Genomic DNA, 25,816 nt, shown 5'->3' with positions numbered 1-25,816 from the left:
ATGCTTAGTTTAAGAGTCTAAATGCATAAAATCAAATTATCATAAAATATTGCTCAAATTGTTTATATTGATTGACTTTTTGAATAAATTTTGGGTGTTTACATGTCAGGATGGATTCTGCTTAAGTGCTGCATTATTTATAAGCAGTTATGTGGCATTATTTAATAAATTAAGGAGTTGCAAATGCTGTGTAAATTAGGGTTTGAATCTCACTGTTCACATGCTTATTTAGCCTTCAATTGAGCAACAGCACTTGAAAATGTAAAAGGCGCAATTCAGCAGTTTGCAGTTCCAGGAATCAACTCCCAAACCCTTAAATCATGTTCAAAAATTCCCATACACTTCCCAATTCCTCCTTTAATCAGTAAGAGTCTATCACATACTCCGATTAAAATGCCATAAATTATGGTAAAGCTGTTCATGCTGTTCAAAAAATCATGAACACAATATACATCAGTACAGCGATGTGTCATAAATTTATGGTTAAAGACGTTACCTTGAACATTTCATTCTTAAAGATTCCTACACAAACAGCCACCTGGAAATGATCTGCCCCAATTTAACTTCCGTCTTATCATTCAAAAATCACTAGACATACTTTTTGAGTAAATATGTGCTGAGGAAAATTTACATCACATTTACTTCAATATATGTAATTTTGTCAGATGATGAATGTGAAAAAGCGAGAATCTAGTTCATTTGGAAACTTATTCATCTTATGGTAAAGCTGTGTAGCATCTATGATTGCACACTTGAAGATGAATGAAAATTTGTATGGGATTTGCTGATATAAAGCTGTGAATGATGTGCTTTAATGTTGGATGACATGATTTGGATGTGGATTTTGTTGGGTTTTGAGACTACATGGCTTTATGGGCTTATAAATGGAAATAACATGTGTTACTCGGGTAACACAAGGTTTAGGCTTGTTGAAGAGCAGCGGAACTGACCTATGAATATATTTTATATAGAGCAAAACCGTTCTCAAATTAATTTTCAGCAACTGTACTCGATCAGCACAAGTTTAAATGGCAACCAGATGACAGCTTCATGTCATTCAATTTGTATGGCATTTAGCATGAAACTTGCTACTTGAAAGCCATATAGTAGCCACTTGGACGCCATAAAGCAGCTACTTGGACGTCATAAAGCAGGCATTTGAACGACATATGTATAGGAGCCACTTGACTTCCATGAATAATTTGTGTCGCTCGGTCTAGTGACAATTCCCCTTCATTGCACATCCTGACATGATTCCAAACAAATCATTCAAAAATTATATTACGCAATTGAACATTTTATGGATATAAAAAATCAACAATTGTAAAGCCACATCGACCAGACGGATAGATTTATTGCTAATTCATGAGAGCAATTGTCCTACATTGCAATAGTCTATCGTATAAGTTATATGAGGATATTTATAACGTACAGCTTGTAATGACGTCATATAAAAAATTCATATAATGACTCTCTCTTCTCTCTTCAATACAATAATGTCATTACCATAACTAGGAACTCGATAAAAATTTTACATCAAATAAGACATCATGACGGCAGTACTTGTTACATTATTAATTGACTATATAAGATATACCACGATGAATAATCATTTTATAAGAGCTGACTTGTCGCAAAATGCCTCAATAAATTATTGCAAATTCTATTTTTAAAACGTAAGCAGCAAGCAAGCAATCAATAAGGAAATTATGAATGATAAATTCAATTGTATTGTGAATTGACTGCTTGAGATAAGAGGTGTTGAAGAAAATATTCAAGTGGCAAAACTATTATGGCACCAAGAAACTTTTTTTTAACGGAACTAAGTTTTGTGCTGAGGTGGGCGGAATAAAAATATTGCTTATTATGAATATTTTCGGAAAATTCTATGGAGGGACATTGACAAATGACGTCCAATATTTAGAAAGGTATACGAAGGTGATGGTGAGCAGCCTGTGAGTCGAGACACTCTAGTATGCTGCCATAAACTTGCCTTGAACCGGACACCGAGTGCGGCCTTGATAGAGGCTCAAGATAGTGGCCAACTGTAGTTTCAACATCAAGATCCAGAAGAACTTGCTACTTTCCGTAACCCACTATGCCCATCTCTACACCCAACATCAGCTTATATTCTCTTTCACATTTTTCCCAAGTCAACTTTTATCAGCATCATCTCTCTTCCTTCTTATTGTATGCATAATTTATTGAAGCTATTCAGCCAATTGCAAAATTTATTGAATGTTGAAAGACTCGAAGATTATCGAAATTAAAATTGTTAATGTAATCAAAATGGGATTGTCCATAGCCTTATCAGAGATTCAAGACTGTATTTTTATAGGCAGGAACTTGATTTTATTAGCTTCTTGATTGCATGACAACAAGAAAAAATGTTCTTACTGTTGTCGTATGTCAAAAGTACTTTAATGAGGCTGCAGAATTTTCTGTGTACAGCAGCTTATAAAAACTTCGCATCATCTTCATCAATTATCAAGATTTGACATATTGCTTCGTACTTTTTTTGGTATGAATGAAAATCGGATTGGTTGCTGTGGGGTTGTTCCAGTGAAGAAGACGCAATTGTAGAGTTAGTGACATGCAATCAGATCCGAGACCTTAAGCATCCTATGGAGAGATGTACAAAATTGGATCTAAGGAGATCCTTTATCATCCTTAATGGACATCATTGACTAACAACCCCAATTCTCATTCATAATCAAAGGTTATTGAACCTTGATGTGTTTTTTCATATCCTCCTGAATATGATATGAGGAAATAAATTAAATCCGGCATTGTATTCATATTGAAAGCTTCAAAAAAACGTTAGATGAAAGCTTTTATCCTTTGTCAACATGACTGTTTTTGATAAACAATTTTGTTATTAGTTTTTCAATATATTGTATTAATAAAAATATGTATCTCATATGACTCAGGCATACATATTGGTTTTCAAATTCAACACAAAATGTCATTTTGAAACAACTTTTTAATACATTACAATATTGCATACTTAACCTCAAAAATGGATCTGAAATTCAATTACAATCAGGGGTGTAGTTAGGGTAAGTTATAGTAAGGAAGTGGAGGGCAACGCAAGAAGAAGAAGGGCAAAGCAAGGAGGAGAATGACTGAAAAGCAAACTTAAAAAGCAACCCAGCACTTCCTCCACCCCCATGTCTCCTTGACTATGCCTCTGATATCCATTGATGCTGCATGTCAATCTCCTTAACCTCTGTCTCCATGAATACACATTAAAGATTATTATTTTCTCATATTTTTTATTTAAATCCTTATAAGGCACAAAATAGTCTCAATAAACAAACTTGATACTCAAGTCAATTCAATCTGTTGTCTTATTTTTGACTCATGGAAGTGCCATTTATTTGATCGATGCTATTTTTATGAATATTTGCTTAAATCTACATATCTAAATATAAACGTGCCCGGGTGACACAAGGATTAATATGGCGACCGTTTGGAAGCCTGTCGAAGATCAAGTAGCTGCACTTATCTGCTTCTTGTCAAATCGCTCGGAATCAGAGCTCAATGCCGATTAAAATTTCGTATTAATAAGACAACTATGAACCACATTTGGATCTAGAATTTGTAAAAACTAAGTGACAGAGCCAGTAACAGAGTCAAATGGAAAGCATCTTATTGATAACTAAGCTCCACATAGGAACATGTCTACAGCAAGTAAGTAAGTATACCACATAAAATCCCATTCAACTTCCACCTCTGCTCGGCATAAAAGCACAAAAAAAAAAAACATATTTGATTGAATTTCTTATGTGATGATAAACAAACCACATTATCGCCATTATCATCGCTCTTATTTCATACTATGCTTATAATAGCCAAAGAAGAGTAAAATTATGTGCGAAAGAGAAAATAATATTAACAAAGAAGTGGGGAAAAAAAGCTTTTGGTGAGCTTTATTCAGTGATAATGTGGTTGCAACTGGCTTAATGGCTATGTGGCTGGATGACGTGTGACTTTTAATGGACTATGTTAATGTTGGATGCTTTGGTGGTACAGGATGCAATTTATTTGCAACTAGAAATACGATTGACTAATTGTAGTATGTTTCACTCAAGGAACCGACTTGATTCTAGTTTTGTATAGACTGGATACGCTATCAATCCTTAATTCTCTTCAACCATTTTTGAACCTTAGTATGTAGCATCTAAGCCTCAAAATTCGAATCGTAGACAGAATCCTTTATTTGAACAGTAAATGCGCTTTATCCATCTACACCAAATGTACATCCTAACTTGAAAAATTATATGTTCTTTTTGTTAGCACAACGATTAGTCTGTGTATACTTTGTTGATTAGTCTGCATATATTGATACCAAGAAAAAGCTTATGTGCTATTTTCGCTGAGCTTTCCTATAAAAAAGTGAGAATTTTTTGTTTTTGGAGGAAGGCCATATGCTGTTGTTTGACGAGATGATGATTAATGGAGTTCCTTCATCCATAAATGCTCATATACATCGTGAATGGTCATTCAAATTTGATGGATGAATATTATATTATAATGGATGGACATGAACAAAATTGGGAGGGCAGCTGTGGCCGTAAAATTTCAATTCAAATTCACAATTTTTCTTCAAAGTTTATTTAATCTATTCGTACCGCCATTAAGGGAAGGGTCAAATGAAAATGAATGCTTTTTCCATAATCCCATCATGCAAAAAACCGGAAGAATCTCTGCATGAATGATATTCGGCATTTTCGAGCGATGACCTCGCAAATGAATAAAATTACAGCAGTTATGATGCCTATATATAGCACTTGAAATCCACCCATCAATTGTTCAACATTAAGCATTCTCGGACCATCGCTATCTTTTTTGATATTGAGATATTTATTGCTTATATAATCTGACGCCCAAAAGTCTATCAATCCACTCGTCTTAAACAAGGAAATTTTCTTATTGAACGACTTTACCAAATATGAATTCTTACGGAAATAGATTCCATACTGAAACGTAAATAAATATTCTTTACAAACTGTCAATGTATTGTCTCGATAATTTAATTTGTTATAGTATGAGACCTGCTCGAGACTGCTTGATACGGCATGTTTGGCTAATGGATCTAATGTTTCCATACGTTTATCCGCTAGAACTGTTGCGTTTACCCATTTGCGTCTAAAAAATGGAAATAAATTTCGAATTACTTCTGTGTGTGCATTTTGAGGTTATATTTTATCAATTAGATGGTATAAGGTGTGCCAATGGAACTTGATTTGCAAAATTTGTACCAAAATTCTTCATTTTCCATCGACACACGCTAAACTTGATCGGCACATGATGAAGCAGCCATTGCTTAGTTCTAAGTATGCTCAATCCGCTTAACCTCCGCATGGACAGCATTTCAACGTGTGCCAATCGGTACATCCATTAAAAATCCCTTACTTATCTTTAAACTTCATATTCTGCGTATGTTCCAACGACGATGGTAGCATATATACTTTAAAATCCTTATCGACTAATTCATCAATCGATTGAATTTCATTGTGTCGGTCATCAACTTGGAGAAATTGAAATAAAGCTCCTTGATACAGTGACCTTTTTACAAGGCAAAATAATAAATATATCATGAGCAGTGTTCGTGCAAAATTGCGTTGAGGCAATTGAGTTTGAGAGCCACCCACGAAAGCAATGAGTACATTTAGAAATGGTGACCTATTTCCACGTCCAAAAACGAAGGCTCTTACCGAATTCCTTTGTAATTTAATTATTAATATTACAATGAATGCGATGATAAAGGTAAGTAGAAGCAAGATCCAAACGAATAATTGAAATGGTCTAAAAAGCTTCTCGAATGACGTAAAAGGACTTCCTGGTGGCACGATCAGAATGAATGGAACTGAAAAGTACGATTCAGATGTTGCCATAAAAAGCGTCCGAAGGTATGTGATGGTATACATTCCGACAGTCAGATCAGCTTCATTATCGATAATCATTTTCAATGCTCCTTTACTCGTACCATTTGGACTTAATGATCCCCATCTATGGAGAGAGAAAAGTTAGGACATGTGCTGATTAAGGTACAGAAACTCATTTTGAATATTTGTAAGTAGCAAGCATAAAAAATCATTTTTATTGTTGACTGAGGAGAATGGAATGTAAAGGACCAAAAAATGATTTTTCATGCTTTTCTGCTTCATTTCTTGAAGATTCGAAATTTGTCTGCTTTTTGTTCTAATGAGATTCTGAGCCTCAAGACCTCCTAACCTCAATTCAGCACAAATTGCATACAATTTTAATTAAATTACCTAATTAGATCAGAAATGTGGTACAAATCAATCTTAAAATTTAGTTCCTCTGCCAATGTATTGGTCATCTCACCATCAACTCCAAACAATTTAAATGATTTCGTTCCATCATGACTAACTGTATAATTAATCATCATCATGGGTGGACAGTTGAATGTAACAATTTTCACAGGACATTGATGTAAATTGGAAAATTTCTCGGGAAAATGATTCGTCTTTAATTGAAATGATTCATTCACATACTGATTAATTATCACTGGTTTCGTATTTCCGCACACTTCCTTCTGTTCACAAAAGCTATTCTCACATTTCAAGAACGGTATGAATGTCAAGAGATTTATTTTGTTGATATTAAGCTCATCCATATGTAAAAAATCAATATTATAGACAAAAATAGTCCACAAGAGCTTAGACATTTCTTCTATTTCCATAAAGTTCAATCTATTGATACAAATCATGAGATAGAAGCCATCAATCACGAATGTATCTGTTGATATCTTGGTATATATATTCAAAAAGGATTTATATGTATCCACAATGAGAATATTGTAAAATCTCTGACGTTTACGTATAAAGTTTATATCCTCAACATAGATCGTCGCTCTTCCACTATTCTCCACTATAAAATCATTTATCAGGAAATTCCATTCATATTTGGTTTCGTTGCTTAACGCAATAATGAAATTTATTGCTTCTGTCTTCCATGCGAAATCACTCAATATAATGTCACTTGCGGCATTTAATAAATCACTTTTTGTTGTATGCACAGCTATTTGTGATCCAGCAGCACATTCTGTATTTTTAAGTATGAAAATTTCAATCAAAATTACAAGAGAAATGAATCTCATCTTTTAGCTAAAGGAACTTGATGATCCGATTTGATTAAATGGCAGTAAAGTAATGACCATTGTGACAAGAGTTTCTTTAGCTAATTTGATGACATAAATAATCGACTGGATTAATGAATGAACTGAAATGCAAATATTTAGACTGAGAAAGATTAAAAGGACTCACTTAACCTAGCTAATTAGACATGAAAGTAAATACACTCATTCATGTTATTCAAGTGATAAATGAGGATTGCAAGTAGAAGAACTTGTGGATTTATTGGTGAATCTAGAGTTTGTGAGCTTTTTTGATTAGAACCTTCCAAAGGAACATCTGCCATCAATTCATATTTATTGGTGCAAACTGAGACCGAGGCCGAGACCGGAACCACGACTATAAGGGAATTTCCAGAGGTCTGGGTCTCGAAAATTCTTGACAAATCTCAACACAGAGACCCGGAAGTCTTAGTCTCGACATCGAGAACCCTTAATTAAGGAGTGTATTTAGGATATTAGTTACTCCTAGACCAGAACTCGAAGTCGACTCGGATTTTGTATGGAAAACTTGACTAAAATTCGAGACGGCATACAAAATTCACACAGCACCTTGGTTATTAGCCTAGACTGAGACACACTAGTGTGCCGCAGAACACAGGTTACCCATCACTGTCCTAGGATAAGCATCAGCTTCGAGATATCATCTTACTCTTCAGAAATACTTCGATAAGTCCCTTAAAACGAACAGCATCTAGGTATCATACAAACCATAATTGAGTTATGAACACAAAAGCCTTAAAAAATTGTGTTAAACGTAAACATCCACTGCTCTCATCCTATACTTCCACTTACTTTTGACTTTAATTAATGAACCATCCAAAAAACTTTCACAATTCAAATAAGTTTATTTCGTTTAGCACAAGAAAATTAATGACTTTTTAGTGCTTTCCATTTGTTTATGCACGAAATCATACACAATCAGAATCAAGCTTTCCTTCTGTGACTTTATTTTGATCGCAAAATGATGAATAAGACGAGCACTTTTTGGATGAATTTTAATTTATTTTTAATTATTCTTTTCTTCTTTCTGGTCCAATTAGTGGGTAGATTTGAATATAAAAAGAAGCACAGCAATTAAAATTTACTTTTGAACTTTAATTGTAGCTTTTGAATTTAAAATTGGATTTGCCGATGTATAATGAACTTACTTGCTACCTTAATTGATAAAAATATCTAGCAATTTCATGAAATTCACAGCTTCATATTGATATTATTGAAGTTCAATAGATACATTTTACACCTGAATAAATAGACACAGACAATGAAACTTAATCATTCTTCTCAAGCTCATATCAGTATCAATTCATCCTCTTTGTCGTGTACAGTACAGAGAAAAAATCATGAAAATTTTATTTGTCCTCCTGTCGACATTGATTTTATTCAGTTTAATCCCGCTGTCATTTAGTGATGCCACGTTTGAAATACGTAGTGATATTGAGGTTGCAATTCGATTGTCCTTGAGACCTAGTCCAATTAATATCATCATGAAGAATTTTAGGAATGCTGATCAATTTTTCAAACATTATAAGGAAATAATCAATAATTTAAAGCCTAAAATGTTGACACCTCCTGCGAGAGAAAGTATTAATGCATTAGAGGCACTAACTAAGACAAATTATCAACAAAGTGCTATATTCTTCAGTAATGACTACATGACAGTTTGGTACAATAAAATGAGACGGTTCTTAGAGGCAAATTATGTATTCACAACTATGTACGGCATCAATGATAGGTTCCTGCAAACAATGACATCAAAAAAGGCACCAAGATGTTGGAATCGCTTCCGTGAAAACGTCAAGAATGTGACGCAATATTACGTTGTTACAGCTGTTTATAAGAAAGTTGAAGATTTTTTATTTAACAAATTTTCTGGGTATAAAAATGAGAGCATGGCTTTCAATGAAGGCAGCAAAAAAATTGGACCCGGAAACAGTGCAAGCTACTTTGTATGAATTTCACAGCTTATTAATTCAAAGAATTAATTATTAAAATTTTAATTTTAGCTCACTACAAACATCAATGCAATGATGGATCTTCATACTCGCTGGATGAATGACATGACTCAACTTAAGCATGAAAATAATCAGACAGAAGTATTGAAACCGATTATTGATGATGCATTTACAAAAGCTCTACCTGATTATGAAAATATATTGGCAAATGTGACTGAATGTGCAACTCCAAAACCTAAGAATCCCCCTGCTGGAGCATAAAGATGTATTATTGTTGTTGACTATTTGCAATAAAGGAATGTAAAATTTTTGGAATTTTAATTCGTTTTGTTTTGAATCGTTTATACAGCATTCCTGCCTCACGAATAGAATCACAGGCTAGAGTCAGGATCAGGCCAAGGTCAGGATCAGGCCATGGACAGGATCAGGCCATGGTCAGGATCAGGCCAGAATCAGGATCACTCCAGAGTCAGGGTGAGGCTAGTGTCAAGTTCAGGCCAGTGTCAGTTTCAGACCAGAATTATGGTGACTTTAACTTGATGCCAGGTTCTGTTTGAATCCGATTTTATTTCCGTTCATTTTGAATCTTGCAATAAACCTGCATATCTCTGGCATCAAGCCTGTATTACTCTGGCATCAAGCTTGCGTTTCTCTGGCATGATACCGAATTTGATCCGAATCGACACCATACCACAGTCATACAGGCCTATAACCCACTTGAGCTATTCGGACTTATTCATTTTATTTTAAACATACAAAATTCCATAACAGTCATTACATTAGGTCTGAAAAGTCGTCCATCCATCTGTCCCAAATTAGAGACTAACCAAAACATAACAAGAACTCTGTCAATACATATCTGTCATATTGCTCATAGCAAATATGCCACAATAAATAGAAATTTTCGATTAAAATGTGTCAACTCGTGTGCTATATAATTTGTGTATACAGATGAGTGTCTCATAGCTTTAAACAATAACATAAAATAGCTTCATGTTTTTGTACCCAAATATTGTCAGTCTAAAATTTAAGCTCCACCAAGAGATACATAAACGAATAGTTACTCCCAAAAAATAATGAACTCTTTAAAGGTTCTTTTACTATTTACAGTCACAGCAGCTATATCAGCTCAAGATTTTACTCAAATTAGATCCGAGATTCAAGAGAAGTTGAATGAAAATTTGTTAGCAAAAAGAAACAGAATTGATTCAGTAACCAGTGAACTGAAAATTTTATTAAATGACTTTAAGCAGCACTACCAAAAAATTGAGTCTCTTTTGTGTTTATGTGCTGATAAGAATGACACGAAAATTTATTGTAAACTTATCAACAGTGAAATAAATTTGGCATATAATTCACTACAATGTGACTCATTTCCACTTGAGTTGCAAGCAATGGCTATAAAGTTGTTTGGTCCATCAATTCAATTGTTTGAAGACATACTCGATTCAATCAGTAATGCTACAAATGCTGTTGAATGTTTAAGTCAAACAAAATCTTCATTTATTGACATTTTTAAAAAATTCTTTGAGACAACAAGGGATGTTATTGTCGAGAATGTCCACAAACTTAAAGCTAACATTCTGGTCACTCAAGTTGAAATAGATAAATTTGTTGCTCACAGATCTGCAAACATTTTAATGTGTGCTGGAATTGGAAAAAATCTTTGTGAGTGCTCAAATGACTACGTAAGTAGAAGCTTTTTTTTTTTTGAGTCGAGAAAGGTAGATGGAATGTCTGATCATGGCTACAAATGGAATTTTGGGTATATAAAAGATGCCCATAAGCTACAAAGCTTAACAATGGATAATTTTTTACAAATAATAAGAAAGACACAACAGATTATTGTTGGTGATAATAAGAGCGATTTTAATATCAATGGAACTAGTTAAAGCTGAACATCTAAAGATTAATTGCTCTTGGTTTAAATATTAAATGATGTTTAGTGTTTGAAGATTGAAAACAGACTAAATATTTCTATGAAAGGGGTTAACAACTATGAAAATTAGATAATTTTGGTTGCAAATTGCAATTTGAATATTAAATGACAGTTGAAAAATTCTTAATAATTTCCTTTTCTGTTTCAAAATTAATTGAGAGTTAGTGATTAATCCTGAATCATAGAAGAGTATTCACAAAGTTTCAGACCTTCTCTATCCTCAAATTAGAAATTCAATAAGCTAGCATTAGCTTTCTCATCCATACATTATCTATTTCCCAGATTAATATGAACTGGAAGTCATCAATTCTTTCAATTAAACAATTTGGATCAAATGTTGAAGCAACAGCAAATAAAATCAAAGACGAGACGTTAGTGGACATTGCTGTCAAGTCTGGAATCTTTGAAGAAAACATGAAATTAAACATTTTAAATATTTCTAAATGCGTAAAAAGAACTTAAAGTCTTGTTCCTTTAAATTAGTTTTAGAGAGCATTTACAAAATCAAGTAGGCACAACATTTCCCTTTGTTCCAATTTAAAAGCATCGTAATTTCAATTCTAGAAGAAATTTAATTAACACAGTATTTTTTAGCAAGCTTTAATGGCATGGAGACCCAAATTAAAAGGAAATAAACACAATTTTCAATAAAAGAAAAAATCAAGACCCAATTTTTTTTGTTCTCGTCACACTCAAAAATGATGCTGCAAATAAATTCTTAATTATATTTGTTTCCTTGACCCAGTTTATGAATTTTATTATGGCACGTATACAAATTTCATCAAATTTTCAATATTATGACTAATATTATAATCCTCTTGATAAGTACAAACAATAATTATGGCTGTTTTATGATTTTGTTTGTTATGACGATGGTTTGAATGGGTTTGAATGAAAAATCATCGAATTTATAGAAGGGGTCGTTCGGAAATGACGTCTAAGTTTTCAAAAATTATAAGTTGCACACCCCTTTACTAAGTATTCAAAAATTATAAGTTGCACATCCCTTTTCGTCACAAAATATTCAAAAAAGAGCATTCTTCGATTCTGAAAACACTGCACAATGCATTGCAATGTCAGATTGACCCTCAAAAGCTTGACGTCATTTATGAACGACCCCCCAGTAGACAACTGCTTACACATATCTTATCATCTAATTACAAGCAAATAAATGAGAGCTTAGGTAGTCTGAACTTTGAATTTTTCTAATTCCATCCTCACATAACTTGCATTGTCTAATTATGTGCTGTATCATTCTTGAGAAAATTCTAGCAAGACAAGATAAAAAAATCCCATCGCGAGTGTTCTGTATTGTTTTTTACAGCTCAAATAAAGATAACAGCAGGTTGTTGAGAGAAATTTTGAGATAAAAGAAGTGAAACTTCGTATATAAGCAGAGATGATATTCACTTAATCTTAAATAAGTTTCGGATAGTAAAAAAGCATTGAAGTATAATGAAGTTCATTGGAACAATTTTACTGCTTTCAAGTGCAGTTCTCGCACAATATCCAACTGGATTGGAAATATCTGCTGATTTTCAGCAAGAATATGATAATTATAGTCGCGAAGCAGTTGTGTTTGTTGGTGAACTTCAGCCTGTGGTTAATGCTCGTGTATTGAAATACATTGATGCTCATCAGAAGCTCCTCACACATTTTTCAAATATTAGTCTAATTCCTGGCGTGCATCTTGATGCAAAAAATGAAGAAATTGTGGACAGAATTACAACAAGAATCACAGATATGCTTGAAAACTACCCAAAAGTTCTTGATTCTAATATATTAAGCAGAGAACTGCAAAAGCATATGGGCATCCTTAACTCAAGCTATATCAAGCAAGCTGAAGATCTGATCGAAGACTTAGTCTCCTATGTGACGGACAACCCAAAAATCGGAAAATGCTGGATGGAAAATCGCGATGAAATCATGGAAATTGTTAAAAATGGATTTCATGCAGCCATAAATACAGCCATGACCACTGTGACCAATGTAAATGCCGCCCTCAATACGAACGAGATGTTAATTGATGCAATGATATCAGCTGACAATAGCTACATCGAAATCTGCAAATCAACTGGATTTGATCTACCAATTGATAACGGATGTATTGCCACTTACCTTACTGTAGCTGATCTTACATTCCCAGCAAGTGCATCTATGTGGGAAATGACGACCAATTCATCAGTTACAACAAACTTGCAGATTGCTGACACTTTGATTCAATCAGCAGCACAAATTGCTGCTATTCAGATCACACAAGTTGTTGGTAAGATTGAGGCTTGTGTGACTGAAGTTAAAAGAGAACCAAATGTCTAAATTTAGATTTTTCATTGTAATTATGATGAATAAAGATGGAAAATTTAATTAATTTCTGGAAATGACTACTTGATTTGTTTACAATCATTGAAATTTACAGCACAAGCCACGTGTATTACAGTTCAAGCTCCTTTCTATAGCACTGCTTTATAAATTCAAATTCATTCACAAAGGTTATGCTTAAAGCTCAAAAATAGCTTTACTATGCTTATATTAAGCCATTCATGGTTACACGTGTTGATGATAAATACTCAAATTCCAAAAAAAATTGAATAAAGGAACGAGATCACGCGTTCATATACACATGGCATCCATAAACTTTATTGTTTATTATTCTCAAAAATATGTTTATCAAAAACATTTATTTAATAATAAAACTGCTTCTTTGGCTTATTCCTTCGTATTGAGGGAAAATGGCATACAAATTAATTTAAAGCATTGTCGCTTATTATACAGTCCTGAGAGGAAAAAGTTTGTAATTGAATTTTATTGTGTTAAAAAGTTTTATGAAAGTTTATTAATTTTACTATAAAAGGAAATGAAAATTATTGAGGAAAGATTTATGGAGATGAAGAAGAAGCTTTTGACCTTTCATAATAATTTGTAGACTAGTTGGGTGTCTATATGCTAGAATCTTAGATATTATAATATCTAGAATGAAAGTACAGAATGAAGCAGCATAATGTTGAAGCTATGACACTGCTACATCGCCTGGTTACCTGCAAGATATTTAGGGAATGAATAGTTTTGTCTGTATTTGGTCTATTTTAAGGTCGATATATAAAATGTATAGCAACGTACCGTTTAGATGCACATCATAAGCCTTTGAGTAAGCAGTCATGTCCATATGCATAGTAATCTTCATAAAACAGCTAAAACTATCACAACAAGGTCGTCAGTTTCTGTTCAAAGACATGTGGGATAAGAGGATTCACATTGTTTATGGACAGGATCGAAATCGCACACATCATGCATTTCATGGCATTTCCAAAAACACAACAATGTGTCGCAGCACGAAGTTTGGACAACACAGCTCTACGTAACATAAACCTTAATTACGGCTCTAAATAGACTCATAGTTGGCATAAATATATTTTCCAGATATCCAAGAAACTTAATCAATCTTCTAGTCATCCTTGAAAATTAATTTACTTTCCAAACCACAATATTCTAGACCAAATATATCCAATACAGCAGATTTGTAATTTTATTGGAAATTCATTCACCCCATCCATTCATGGGAATTGCTTTATGTATTAATGAGCGTCTAATAATATGAAACATGTAATTGAAAATTCCTTACATTAATACTCCATTGAGGAAATTGAGAAAACAATCATTAACGCTGTATAAATAAAAAAAGGTTTACTTATGTAGGTGGGAAATTAGTAGAAACATGAAAGTTTGGATGTCGATTGATTGATTTTTAGAGCGCATTTGCAATGCTTGCTTGACAAGAATTCTCAAAATATGCCGAATGAATTCTGTATCTTGTGTGCATCTGGATGTTGCTAAATAGGCCCTTGTGCCGCCCGGAAGTTTATCAATTTACATAAGATAAGATTGCAATCGTTAGCCTACTTACATCCATCAACCCAAAAGAATAATCACAATATTATCAGCAGACATGTCCAAATAAATTCACAGACCTTTACATAACCCAATTTTCTTTCCTTCTGAGATTAATAAAAAAATGTTCCGAATACTCAAAATAAACTATGAGATGACATGACATCCATTAATACTAAAAATGTCTTTCAATTAGTGTCGTAAATAGATTTTACGTTCATACAGAACAACTGACCCAAATTTTACATGAAAAATTAACATAATCCTTATTCAAATAGCAGATGAACACATCAGATGCTGAGTTTGAAGACAAAAGCTATATGGATATGTTTGAATACACATCGACCTTCATCAAAAATAATGAATAGGTTGAAATTAATTTTACTTTTTATAGTAAGCAAGTATGGGGATCGTAGACAAATAATATTCAGTGTTGGAAAGGATTGGGGATCTTGGCGAGCAGTTCACAAGCTTTTCAAGGAACGACACGCTAAACCAGTGGTGGGCAATCTTTGACATCTTAGTGATCAGCCTCAATTGAAACTGCATACGGCATACGGTTTGCCTTGGCAATTTCAAAACATTTAGTCAGAACACCAGTGCCGTGGAACATAGTTTGGACAACACTGAACTTAAACTATCTTCATCAAGTTTGACAAATGGCTCCTTTATGGACAACATTCGAACACTGGCTGACCATGAATCTAAAATCTCTGTTCCTTGATCCACACCATTTTGAAGCGGCTCCCTTAAAATACCTATTATTTAGGGTTCGGTCAAAACCCCTCTATTTACATGCACTGATCTGCAGTATTGGGCTTATCTTCCAAGCTGCAAGTCTTCAGTTTGACGAGCCTCTTCTATTATTCAATCAACATCATTTCTGGTAAATCCCATCCAAAAAATAGTAATTAACATCTATGCATCAATAATGCCTAATATCTATGTAAGGAGAAATTACGTTCTGTCGTACATTATGACAAAAAAAGTAAGAAGAAGTCTGCCAAATTGCGTATCAGAAATAGTATATCCATTTGATTTATTTATTTAAATTATTAACAATTCATTTCGTCAATGTTGATTGACTTGACAATAAGTTTATGACCTACGGCAATCGGACAAAAATTTATTGAAATTAAAGGCAGAAATGAGTTGTAATTACATCCATTAGGAGCTTATTTTTCTGTAAATGTGGACATATTTTAAGTGAAATTTTTGTCTCATAAAGGTAGTCAATGATGAACGACACAACTATAAACTTGTTGACTTTAACTCAGTCATTTGATTGCTCATTTCCGTTCGTACGAGTGAAGATGAAGGAAGTCATTGGATTTTTTGTTGCAATTCTATTAATAAAGTCATCGACAACAGAGAATCCAAAAGCAAATGAAATAATTGAAAAGTTTGTTAGCTCATCAAACAGAACAGTCACTTTTGTATCAATCGATGAGTCAATAACGAACACGTCGATGCTCATTAATCAGTTTCTTTTGACACCAAAGCATGTACTGCAATTAAATTCAAGTTCTTTTAAAAATTGCAGCAATTACGCAAATGTCGATTTTTACGAGACTGAAATTACTTTAACAAAATTCCAGTCGAACTGCAAGCTTGATGACATTTTATATCTATTAGAGTTCAGTGACTTTATAATTTTTACATCATCAAAATTTATTGCATCAATTTTAAAGTGCATTGTACAGCCAATGAGTCGATATCTTATAATTGTCACCACAATGCCAGCATTAGAGACATCATCAATTACACACATGCTGAACAGTACATGGATAGATAATGGAGCCTTAAAAATCTTTATCTTACTATACGATAGAGTCATCACATTCAATCCATTTCATCGGAATGATGATGGGAGTTTTGGTAAATTGAATACGTTTGTGGTGTCGTTTGAAAGTTCAGAAGCTGGATTTAAGAATCTCAATGGATATCCTTTAAGGGTGGAATTATTTCCAGCTACATATACAATGGCACGAGTTAAAGGAGTTATGAAGAGTGTTGATGACTTTCATGGACCCGATGCAGACGTTGCCAAGACAATGAAGGAAGTTTTAAATGCCACAAGTATGCTGACGAACTTTTAAAGCTGGATATTTTAAATTTATTCTCTTTTTTAACTTCCAGTGATTTTAATCAAAAATGACGGTGCAAAATTCGGCTTCAGAAGTCCTAATGGAACCTTTACTGGAGCTTTAAGATCAATTAAAGATCGACGAACTGATGTGGCTTTTGTGACATTTTTCATAAAGGATTATGAGACACGAAGTATTGATTTTACAGCTCCTGTTTATTCCGATGACCTATGCCTGATTGTGAAAAAAGCTGAAAGGATTCCGCAATTCATGATGCCGCTGATTACATTTGATAAAAGCTTGTGGATCGCATTGGGTATATTCTGTATTTTTGGTAAGTTGCTGATATTCATCAATTCTGTGAAGTGTTTACTAAACTGATGAGATTTCTTCTGATCAAACATAACAAGAGCTTCCTTAAAAGAAAATTAAAGTGACATCTTCAAAATTTCCATCTCAAAATGAGCATATCCATCATTATTATCACACATCATCTCAAACTCTTCAAAATTCTCTCCAAAAAGAAAAATATCAAACACAAAATGGCAATCAAAATGTTTCTATTAGATAGATCCAATCGTGCAGACAAAATTCATACGTTCTTCAAAAGATCTCTCTTTTTGTGTGAAAATCCTCAAGTAACAATGAAAATCAATCAAATCACAATAAAGGAATGTCTTTCAACTTGATACGATTTGCTCTTCCTTAAAAAGAAAAGTTTTCTTTTCTTTCGCATAATCATAACAATAAAAGTACTTTCATTTCCATTTATCGATTTCCTTTTGTGTAAAAGAAGTGCTTTTTTAAAGATTCAGGCATTTCTAGATGTAGAAACTGGCATGGGAGGGTATTCACCTTAGGTGTGAATAATTGAGTTGTGATTGGATTTTTGGGTGTGGATAGGAAGCTTTTTCTAGAGCTTATTCAATGGTTCAACGGCGAAGCGAGAGATCCTGGTTTCTGGTTACAACCCATGGATATCACCTTCATATGACTCCTAAGGAGCTACTAAACGGTTGGCCGAGTAGCTAAGCAGCTTCCAAATTTCCATATTACCGTTTTATTCGTATGGTGTGACTTCCATAGCTAAGTGGACGCTCTTTGCTATTTGATGAACCCCCAAGCAACACAATGTGTTCACCAGGGTACTGCTAAGTCACTGCTTTGCCAGAAAAATGCGGAAACCTTCCTCGATATCAAAACTTTCTCGAGATCAAGACAATCACGGAATATCCCGAACTCAAAAAATCTCGCCTCATACCAGGCTGTATACCATTTTCAAGCCATCTCATCTACCAAGACAAATCAATCATTCAAATCCATTCATATCCTCCAAACACGCTAATAATTCTCCCAATAGTTAGCACTCAATCTTTATGCACAGGAAAGGCAAATAACCTTTTTCATTCTTGTTGCCATAACAAGCTAAAATTCTTTATTGGAAAATTACATTGATTTATTCTTGCGATTTACTACACTACGTCCAAATACCTTTTTCTTTCTTCCTATTTGACTGCTTTTGATACTTGATTTTCTACTTATAATAAGAAGTTTGGGTTTATTTGCTGTTCATGTAACAAGGATGACAATTCAAGCGTGTGCTTATGAAAATTTGATATAAAATCAAGCTTTCCTCAAAACTTAACAAGCTATAGTTGTTGATCAAAAAGGCATTCATCATTTCTACCCTACTGAACATTGTTACGTCCATTTTTCATTCACACTTTAAACATGTCTTTTGTAGGAGTGACAATCTGGTCGATAATACGGCTATTGAACAATAAAATCTATCCAACAATTGAAGTCAAAAGAATCGAATTTAATTTGCCATCACATATTGCAAAAATGTCAGCTGCTGCACAATACTTTCAAATATTTATCGACTCTCTCATTTTGGTTGTCAACGCGCCACTTCGACGATTTCCACGAGTACAGAGTGAAAGAATATATACAGCAACTGTTTGTATGTTAAGTCTGAATATCATCGCTATCTTTCAGTCAGGTTTGGCGACGTGTTATTTACATCCAATGTTCTATAAAAATATCGAAACACTGGAACAATTTGCTGATTCCGAGATGAAGATTGTAATTAAATATCCAGCAATGATGACTGACATATTCCCCGAAGATTCATCTGCTCTATTTCACACACTGTATACTCGTATGGTTCTGATGCCAAATCCTAATTTGAATGTATTTAATGTGACACAACAGATGAAAATGGCAGGCGTTACTCGAAAAACAACACTTAAAGTTCAAATGGAAGAAGATTTTGTGCATGTTGTTCCTGAGTGTCCACGTACTTATCATTTAAGCTACATTGTACCTAAACATTGGGTATTATCTGAAGAACTTGACATGATAATACTTAATCTTAAGCAAGGAGGATTGATAAGCAAATGGATTGAGGATGTAAATTTTCGTATAAAGTTAGAAACATCACGTATGCATCCACCCGAACCCCATCAGAGATCACTTCAAGTCGATGATTTAATGCTCTCCGTTATGATCCTTGGCGTGGGCTCCGCTGTTAGTCTTCTCCTTTTCATCATCGAACTTTGCTATATGAAGCATGAATACAAAATGTTCAAATATTTACCTTAGATTGAATAAGCATAGAAGCAGCATAAAAAGCGTTTTTATTGTCAACTTTTCATCTTTGTCACCTTCAATAAAGAAGTATAATGAACATTTACTGGAGACTCATTGTATTACAGGAAATCTATTATGATATAGAACATACATTTATCTTATTGACAGCACATACCTACATACATACATGTAAGCAAGTTCAAGTAAGAGTTGAATGACATCCACCTCATGCTGTGTAAGATAAAAATTGCTCAACAATAAAATGTGAATTGTTGCACAATTGGACATACAGTGGATATAAATAAATATTCTGCTTCTATATCTTGATATCTTGATACATAATAAAGAGCCTGAATAAGAGCTTATTGCGAATTTTAATATGATATCAAGCAATAGAATTGAGCATTGATTGAATCGAAGTGAATTTATTATTCTGAGAATTTTAGAGGAGATGAACGGAGGTCAGGGTATTTTATTGGAGTTACTTAAGTATGAAGTATCATATACAGCAGATGTCAACGTGGAATTTAGTTGCTAGGTCATGTTTTTGGATCTGACTAAGCAACAGTCGGCAAAATTATAAGTTCTTCTCTTCTGTTTGCAAGTGAGTTTGATTCCTTTCAGAAGCAGGCATTCCGAGGAATTGAAGATAGTGTTGCCGGTATAACTATACCAACTGGAACATGCTGTGATTAGTTGACTGTTCGACTAGTTTTAAGCTTGACATTCCATAGTAAGTTCCACAAAGGTCAAGTTTATTGCCAGACATACGGTCAGGCTAATAGCAGTGTCTGTTCCACTTGGGAACAATCTAATGTGTACCTTTCGGGCTGCAAGACTGCATGATTGAACTCATCGACCGTCAAGTACTTTAAATACTTATAAGATCTCAACATCAACATTTAATTCAAATTCTAAAGGAAGTAAGAAAAACTTTTAGCATCCTGAACACACTTTAAAGTTTAGCCATTACTGGATGATTCATGAATCATGACAATGAAAAATGCAAGAAATGTTACGACAGTCTAGTTGACTTGACAACTTGTTACATTTCTATAATGTTGTTATCATCATCATCGTTCATTCATGCTTTATTGCTGGTTGGTGTGTAATATCCACAACATTATTATTCCATACTATAACTTCATAACAGTTAGTTGACATCCGTAACGATTTTTATTTTAAAAAGTCATCAACCATTGATTTTTATAAGAACAATGGCTTCAAATTCCATTTTGTTAATGCATTTTTTGTTAATTTTCATTCCCTTGGTTGTGTAAACTATTTGTTTTTATAGCTTAAATACAAACACTTCCTCCATCTTTCATTAACAAAGGGAAAAAAGTTAATGGCTAGTTTGTAAGCACAAATAGAATGTTTACACTTTACCATCGCATTTGAAGTAGCAAACAAAATAGAAACAAAAACTTTTGTGGTATCATTAAGCGATAAATTGTGCACATTTGAGAAATGTCTGGATGGAAAAGCATAAGCTTTATGATACTTTCGTGCTGTCTACTCGCGTTTTGTGATAAATGGGGGAAATTTATAGATGTTGAATACATGGAATTTAAATAATTTATTGGACATCTATTATGATCGATTTAGGAATTGATGCTTATGGAGTTCCGATTATCGAATCTATTCAAATCGAGTTTTATGGCTTGAATATTAATGAGTTAGGTGATCATGGTGGGAATGGTGAGTACGGTGGATATGGTGAGTATGACTCTACAATGTCCATTTTATCAATGATCCATTGCCTATTTGAGATCCACAATATTACAAATTGAAAGAACAATCAAAACAGTCAGATTGCCCACACAGAATCCATCCATAAACATTAACTTTATAGCAGGCTTAATAGCCCCCAACAAAAATAATCATTTTCACATTTTCATTTTCAGTGGAAATTGGTCTTTAGTTTGTTATTTCCACGTTTCATAAAATATTGTCGATTGCGTTTTGATTAAGCAGCGCGTTTTTGTCATGTTTATATAAACAACTGATTTATTACTTTCTAAATAGTACAAATAATATTGTGGCCTAAATTATTTATCGGATTTGCCATTCTAATGATAATTCGAACAAAAATTGGAGCAATTCTTTTATGATACATATTTCCGAAAATTTGTATGTCATTACTGCATATGTGATCTAGTTATTGTAGAGAATTTATGATGCGTTGAGTATAACCCCGATCCATACATGGCTGAATTGTACATTTTGACGGCAACTTACAACTTACTTCATATGGCTGAAATGAGTGGGAATGGGGTCAGATCCATACATATGAGCTTTTTGTGTTCAAAATTTTAAATTTTTAGATTGATTGAAGACGTCCTTAATCTTGACAGATTCACAAACTTTCAATGTCATGCAAAGTAACTCACTGAGTTATTTTTAGATGCAGTACCTCCCACATGATAACTTTGTGAATACATATTCAGTCTATTTATATTTCACGCCAATCAAGTAAACTTTTGCATTTTTCATTAAAAAAATAAAATTTCATGCTTTTCATGTGGAGGTAGCTTCAATGTACACATTGCCATACCTGATTTTCTGTAAAATACTCAGTCACAAAGTACACAATTGTACAAAGAAATTGAAGAAATAATTAATAAATCATCCATTAAGACAACAAAATAACATTTTGATAACATTAATGTAATTAAATATTTAAATCCTCATGTCCATTGAGCTTTTATCAAGCCTTTGATGAACTTGAATATTTAATGATTGTTCCAGGATACCCTTTGAGTCTTGCCGAAATCAAAATTATCTTGTTTTTCCAATCATGTACACAATCAACAACAGCAGTGTGAATATGCTCACATGCATTATTGCTCTAATTATAGACACAAGCTTCATACAGCTAATAAATTATCATCTAGTTAGGACAGTCAGTTCCGTGAATTAGAGTCTTCAAGCTCCACAAATGAGAATATTGTTGATTAATTTAATTTTTATTGAACTTTCAGGTTCATTGGAAGTCCAGAAATTTATGAGGAACCAGAAACTGTCAAATAATTTGAATTTGATCATGTCTGACATCATGGATTCATATTTTTGTGAAAAATCATCAATTGATTTAACAATTTTGTCATTAAACAGTCGAGACATCAACGACATGTTAGAGGATATTCTTCCCGTGATTTCAAACTGCTCGTCTTACAGACTTTCCTCGACTTCAAGAATAAAAAGCCGGAAGAAAGTTAACAACATTGCAATAATGAAGAATTTAAATGAATTTGCAGACCTAACGAGTAAAATGACAAGCGAGACGTTCGATTATCGTGGATATTACATAATTATATTTCTCGATCAGCACACACAATTGGATATTGTGTATAAAATTGCATGGAACAATTCAATTAGTAATATTAATGCAATTAAAATGACAGCCGGAAAATGGAGCATATCAACATTTTTTCCATTCTCTGACAACATTTGTGGAAACACAAAAGCAGTCACAATTAACACGAAAAATCTATTTCCTGATAAAATCAAAAATCTGTGCAAATGTCCATTAAAATTTCCCAAACTCAATTATTTTCCCGGATTAATAATTGAGGAAAAAGGAAACGAAACAATTGTTGAGGGAATTGACGGTGACATTATGATGAAGGGATTGAAAATGGATTTTAATTTTACTATTGAAATACTGAAAATGAAGAACGAAGAGGAACGATGGGGTAAGGATTTAGAGGGATTATTTAGGAAAATTATGTAATTTCAAGAAGGAATGGGAATAAGTCGGAATAAAGGCATGCCTATTGCTCGTGCATTTAAGATTAAGCTGTAAATCAAAGATCTAGCTAGTCCAGTGCTTCTCAAACTTTGTTCTGCGACACAATACCAGAGGCCAGTATGACTTTAACATGATGTCGGATTTATATCGAATCAGCCAGACTTGAAGCCTGAATTATGATCGATTACTCGATTTCTGGTATTCAGTGTCCATAGGTATCCTTCAACGCCGTAATCTCTTCCATGTAAAGTCTGATATATCTACTGAGCCCTCGACACATCCCTAATATTACATAACATCCCCAGAAATCCTCTCTAGATTTTTAATCAAGTCATTCAGTAAATTTTTCACTTTATTTATATTCAGGTGCTGCAAATGTAAATGGAAATCACACCGGAGCAGTTAGAATGGTCATCGACAAACAAGCAGATCTCATGCTCGGTTTTATGGCACTTACTTCTCTCCGATTTCAGTATATGGACAGTACAGACTCATTTATAAGCTTTCCATTTGTTTTAATTGTTCCACCTGGTCAGGAGTTCAGTCCATTCCAAAAGTTATTCAGACCGTTTAGTGTCGTTGTATGGATTTATGTGCTGACGACATTTGCTTGTGGATTCACGTTCATTACTTTTGTACTGAAATTTGGCAATAAATTGTGTAAGGAAATTATTTTTGGAGAAGATCATCGTGCGCCGTATCTAAAAATGATGAATATAATTTTTGGAGGAACTTTGCATGTCTTACCTCAAAGGAGCACACCGAGAGTCTTGCTGACATCTTTTATACTATACTGTATAGTCATACGAACAGTGTATCAAGGATTTTTATTCACATTCCTTCAATCTAACGATAGACAGAGTCCAGTAATGACTATAGATGATGTATTGGATAGAAACTTTGATGTCTACATGTATCCTGTGTATGTCGAACATTCCAAAGAGTTAAAGTTCTTTCCAAGGTAGGAAGTTTTCCTCATCATCCCCAAAACTTTTATTTAAATTGCCTATATCCATTACAGACGCAAAATGATAAAAGATACGGAAGCTGAAGACTACTATAAAATGACATTGAATCCAAACTTTAAAGGTGCAGTGACAAGTTCACTTGACGAAGTGCTATACCTGAATAAAATTAATCACCAAAGTTTCATATATCGTGTGCTGCCGGAATACTTGTATTCATTTAATTACGTGATTTATTTCCAAAAGAACTCCCCATACCTGAATGCATTTAATAACAAAATGAGTTTATACAAGTCAGCTGGATTGATTGATTATTGGACATCTAAATATTTGAACACGATGTATTTAAATATTCAAGAATCGAATGTTGGACCGAAAAAGTTAAATTTAGTTCAGTTACAAGGTGGATTTCAAGCCTGGCTGATTGGATGTGGAATAAGTTCCTTAATATTGTTACTGGAACTCATACGCCATAAATCAATGCAACATAAAAAAGTTCAAAGACCTACTTTTAAAAAAATCCAACTCATAAAAATTCAATAAACTTTTCAGCAAATAAATCTTCAACGAGGAACCTGAGGTAGCGAAAGAAGATGCCTAAAAGTATAGACAAAGTCAAGAAACTCACAGACAACTTGATATGTTAAAAATCATAAATAATATTTTATGTCATCATAAATTTGTGTATAGTTTTACTTATCAACGGTAGATTTTATTGAGTATTATGTAAGATGTCACTTGCTGTTCATTGATAACTTTGGAATTTTATGTATTCTTGTCTTCTTTATGGAATATAAATTATATGTACAAAGTTAAAGTTGATGTTCAAGCTCTGGAATTAATTGAACAAGTATTTTGATTTTTTATTGATCTTTGACTACATCACGTCCTTTTTTGGCAGCAATAACTCATTCACATCGATATAAACTTACTCGATCGACACATTTTGAAATGTTGTTGCCAAGCGGATGTCTCTTGGCTCCAAATATACTGAGGCCTAGTCGACTAGTGGACAGGCATCTAGTTAAAAACTTGCCATTTACTTGTCTATCAATGGCTAGTTACTTTCCATTAAACTAGCCAATGTAACTAACCGTATCTGAGACTAATGACATTTTTGGAACGTTCCATTTAACTAGACATATGTTCAGTACTTATGTCTAGTTAATGTCTAGCTAACCATAACCATTTAACGTACATGAAAAAATCAAAATTTGCTTAATGACTTATGTGTGAATATGAAGACATTTGTTAATTTAATTATTTTGGAAAAATCAGAATTACACGTTAGTAGCTGCCAGAAAAACATTTTTGCAAGGCACATAGTAACTTACTATTGCGCTTTGGCAAAAGTCGTTAAGTGCATACCATTCACTGTTTATAAATGTATTAAAAAAATTTTCAGAAAAAAATTGCTCATATAAAAGTGATTTCTGATTGTTCTTGTGAAGTATATGGTTTCACACAAATTTCTATT

General features: G+C 33.4%; 3 protein-coding genes across 5 annotated transcripts; 2 read left to right on the top strand and 1 right to left on the bottom strand.

The window, feature by feature from the left end:
* Positions 1-3,293: 3,293 nt before the first annotated feature.
* Positions 3,294-8,292, bottom strand: LOC139089924 (probable glutamate receptor). 3 transcript variants are annotated; one of them, XM_070639573.1, is made up of 4 exons: positions 6,282-8,292; positions 5,419-6,015; positions 5,058-5,151; positions 3,294-4,982 (listed from the first exon to the last, which is right to left on the bottom strand). In XM_070639573.1, the coding sequence occupies exons 1-4, from the start codon at positions 7,127-7,129 to the stop codon at positions 4,686-4,688; spliced, it is 1,836 nt and encodes a 611-aa protein (XP_070495674.1). In that variant the 5' UTR covers positions 7,130-8,292; the 3' UTR covers positions 3,294-4,685. The 3 variants fall into 3 exon arrangements, with proteins under 3 accessions (XP_070495674.1, XP_070495673.1, XP_070495672.1); XM_070639572.1 differs by having other exon boundaries at positions 3,294-5,151; positions 6,282-7,856; positions 7,958-8,292; XM_070639571.1 differs by having other exon boundaries at positions 3,294-5,151.
* A 160-nt stretch (positions 8,293-8,452) lies between these two features.
* LOC139089925 (uncharacterized) lies at positions 8,453-9,438 on the top strand. The gene is made up of 2 exons (XM_070639574.1): positions 8,453-9,111; positions 9,169-9,438. The coding sequence occupies exons 1-2, from the start codon at positions 8,506-8,508 to the stop codon at positions 9,376-9,378; spliced, it is 816 nt and encodes a 271-aa protein (XP_070495675.1). The 5' UTR covers positions 8,453-8,505; the 3' UTR covers positions 9,379-9,438.
* Positions 9,439-16,117: 6,679 nt separating this feature from the next.
* LOC139089923 (uncharacterized) lies at positions 16,118-19,648 on the top strand. The gene is made up of 3 exons (XM_070639569.1): positions 16,118-17,020; positions 17,081-17,362; positions 18,773-19,648. The coding sequence occupies exons 1-3, from the start codon at positions 16,177-16,179 to the stop codon at positions 19,630-19,632; spliced, it is 1,986 nt and encodes a 661-aa protein (XP_070495670.1). The 5' UTR covers positions 16,118-16,176; the 3' UTR covers positions 19,633-19,648.
* Positions 19,649-25,816: the final 6,168 nt, after the last annotated feature.

The sequence above is a fragment of the Chironomus tepperi genome, unplaced genomic scaffold (assembly GCF_022539635.2).
Source record: "Chironomus tepperi strain 1889 unplaced genomic scaffold, CSIRO-AGI_Ctep_v1 contig_196, whole genome shotgun sequence".
Lineage (NCBI taxonomy): Eukaryota > Metazoa > Arthropoda > Insecta > Diptera > Chironomidae > Chironomus > Chironomus tepperi.
Note: the sequence above shows the minus strand (reverse complement) of the source record. Positions and strands in the feature narration are given on the sequence as shown.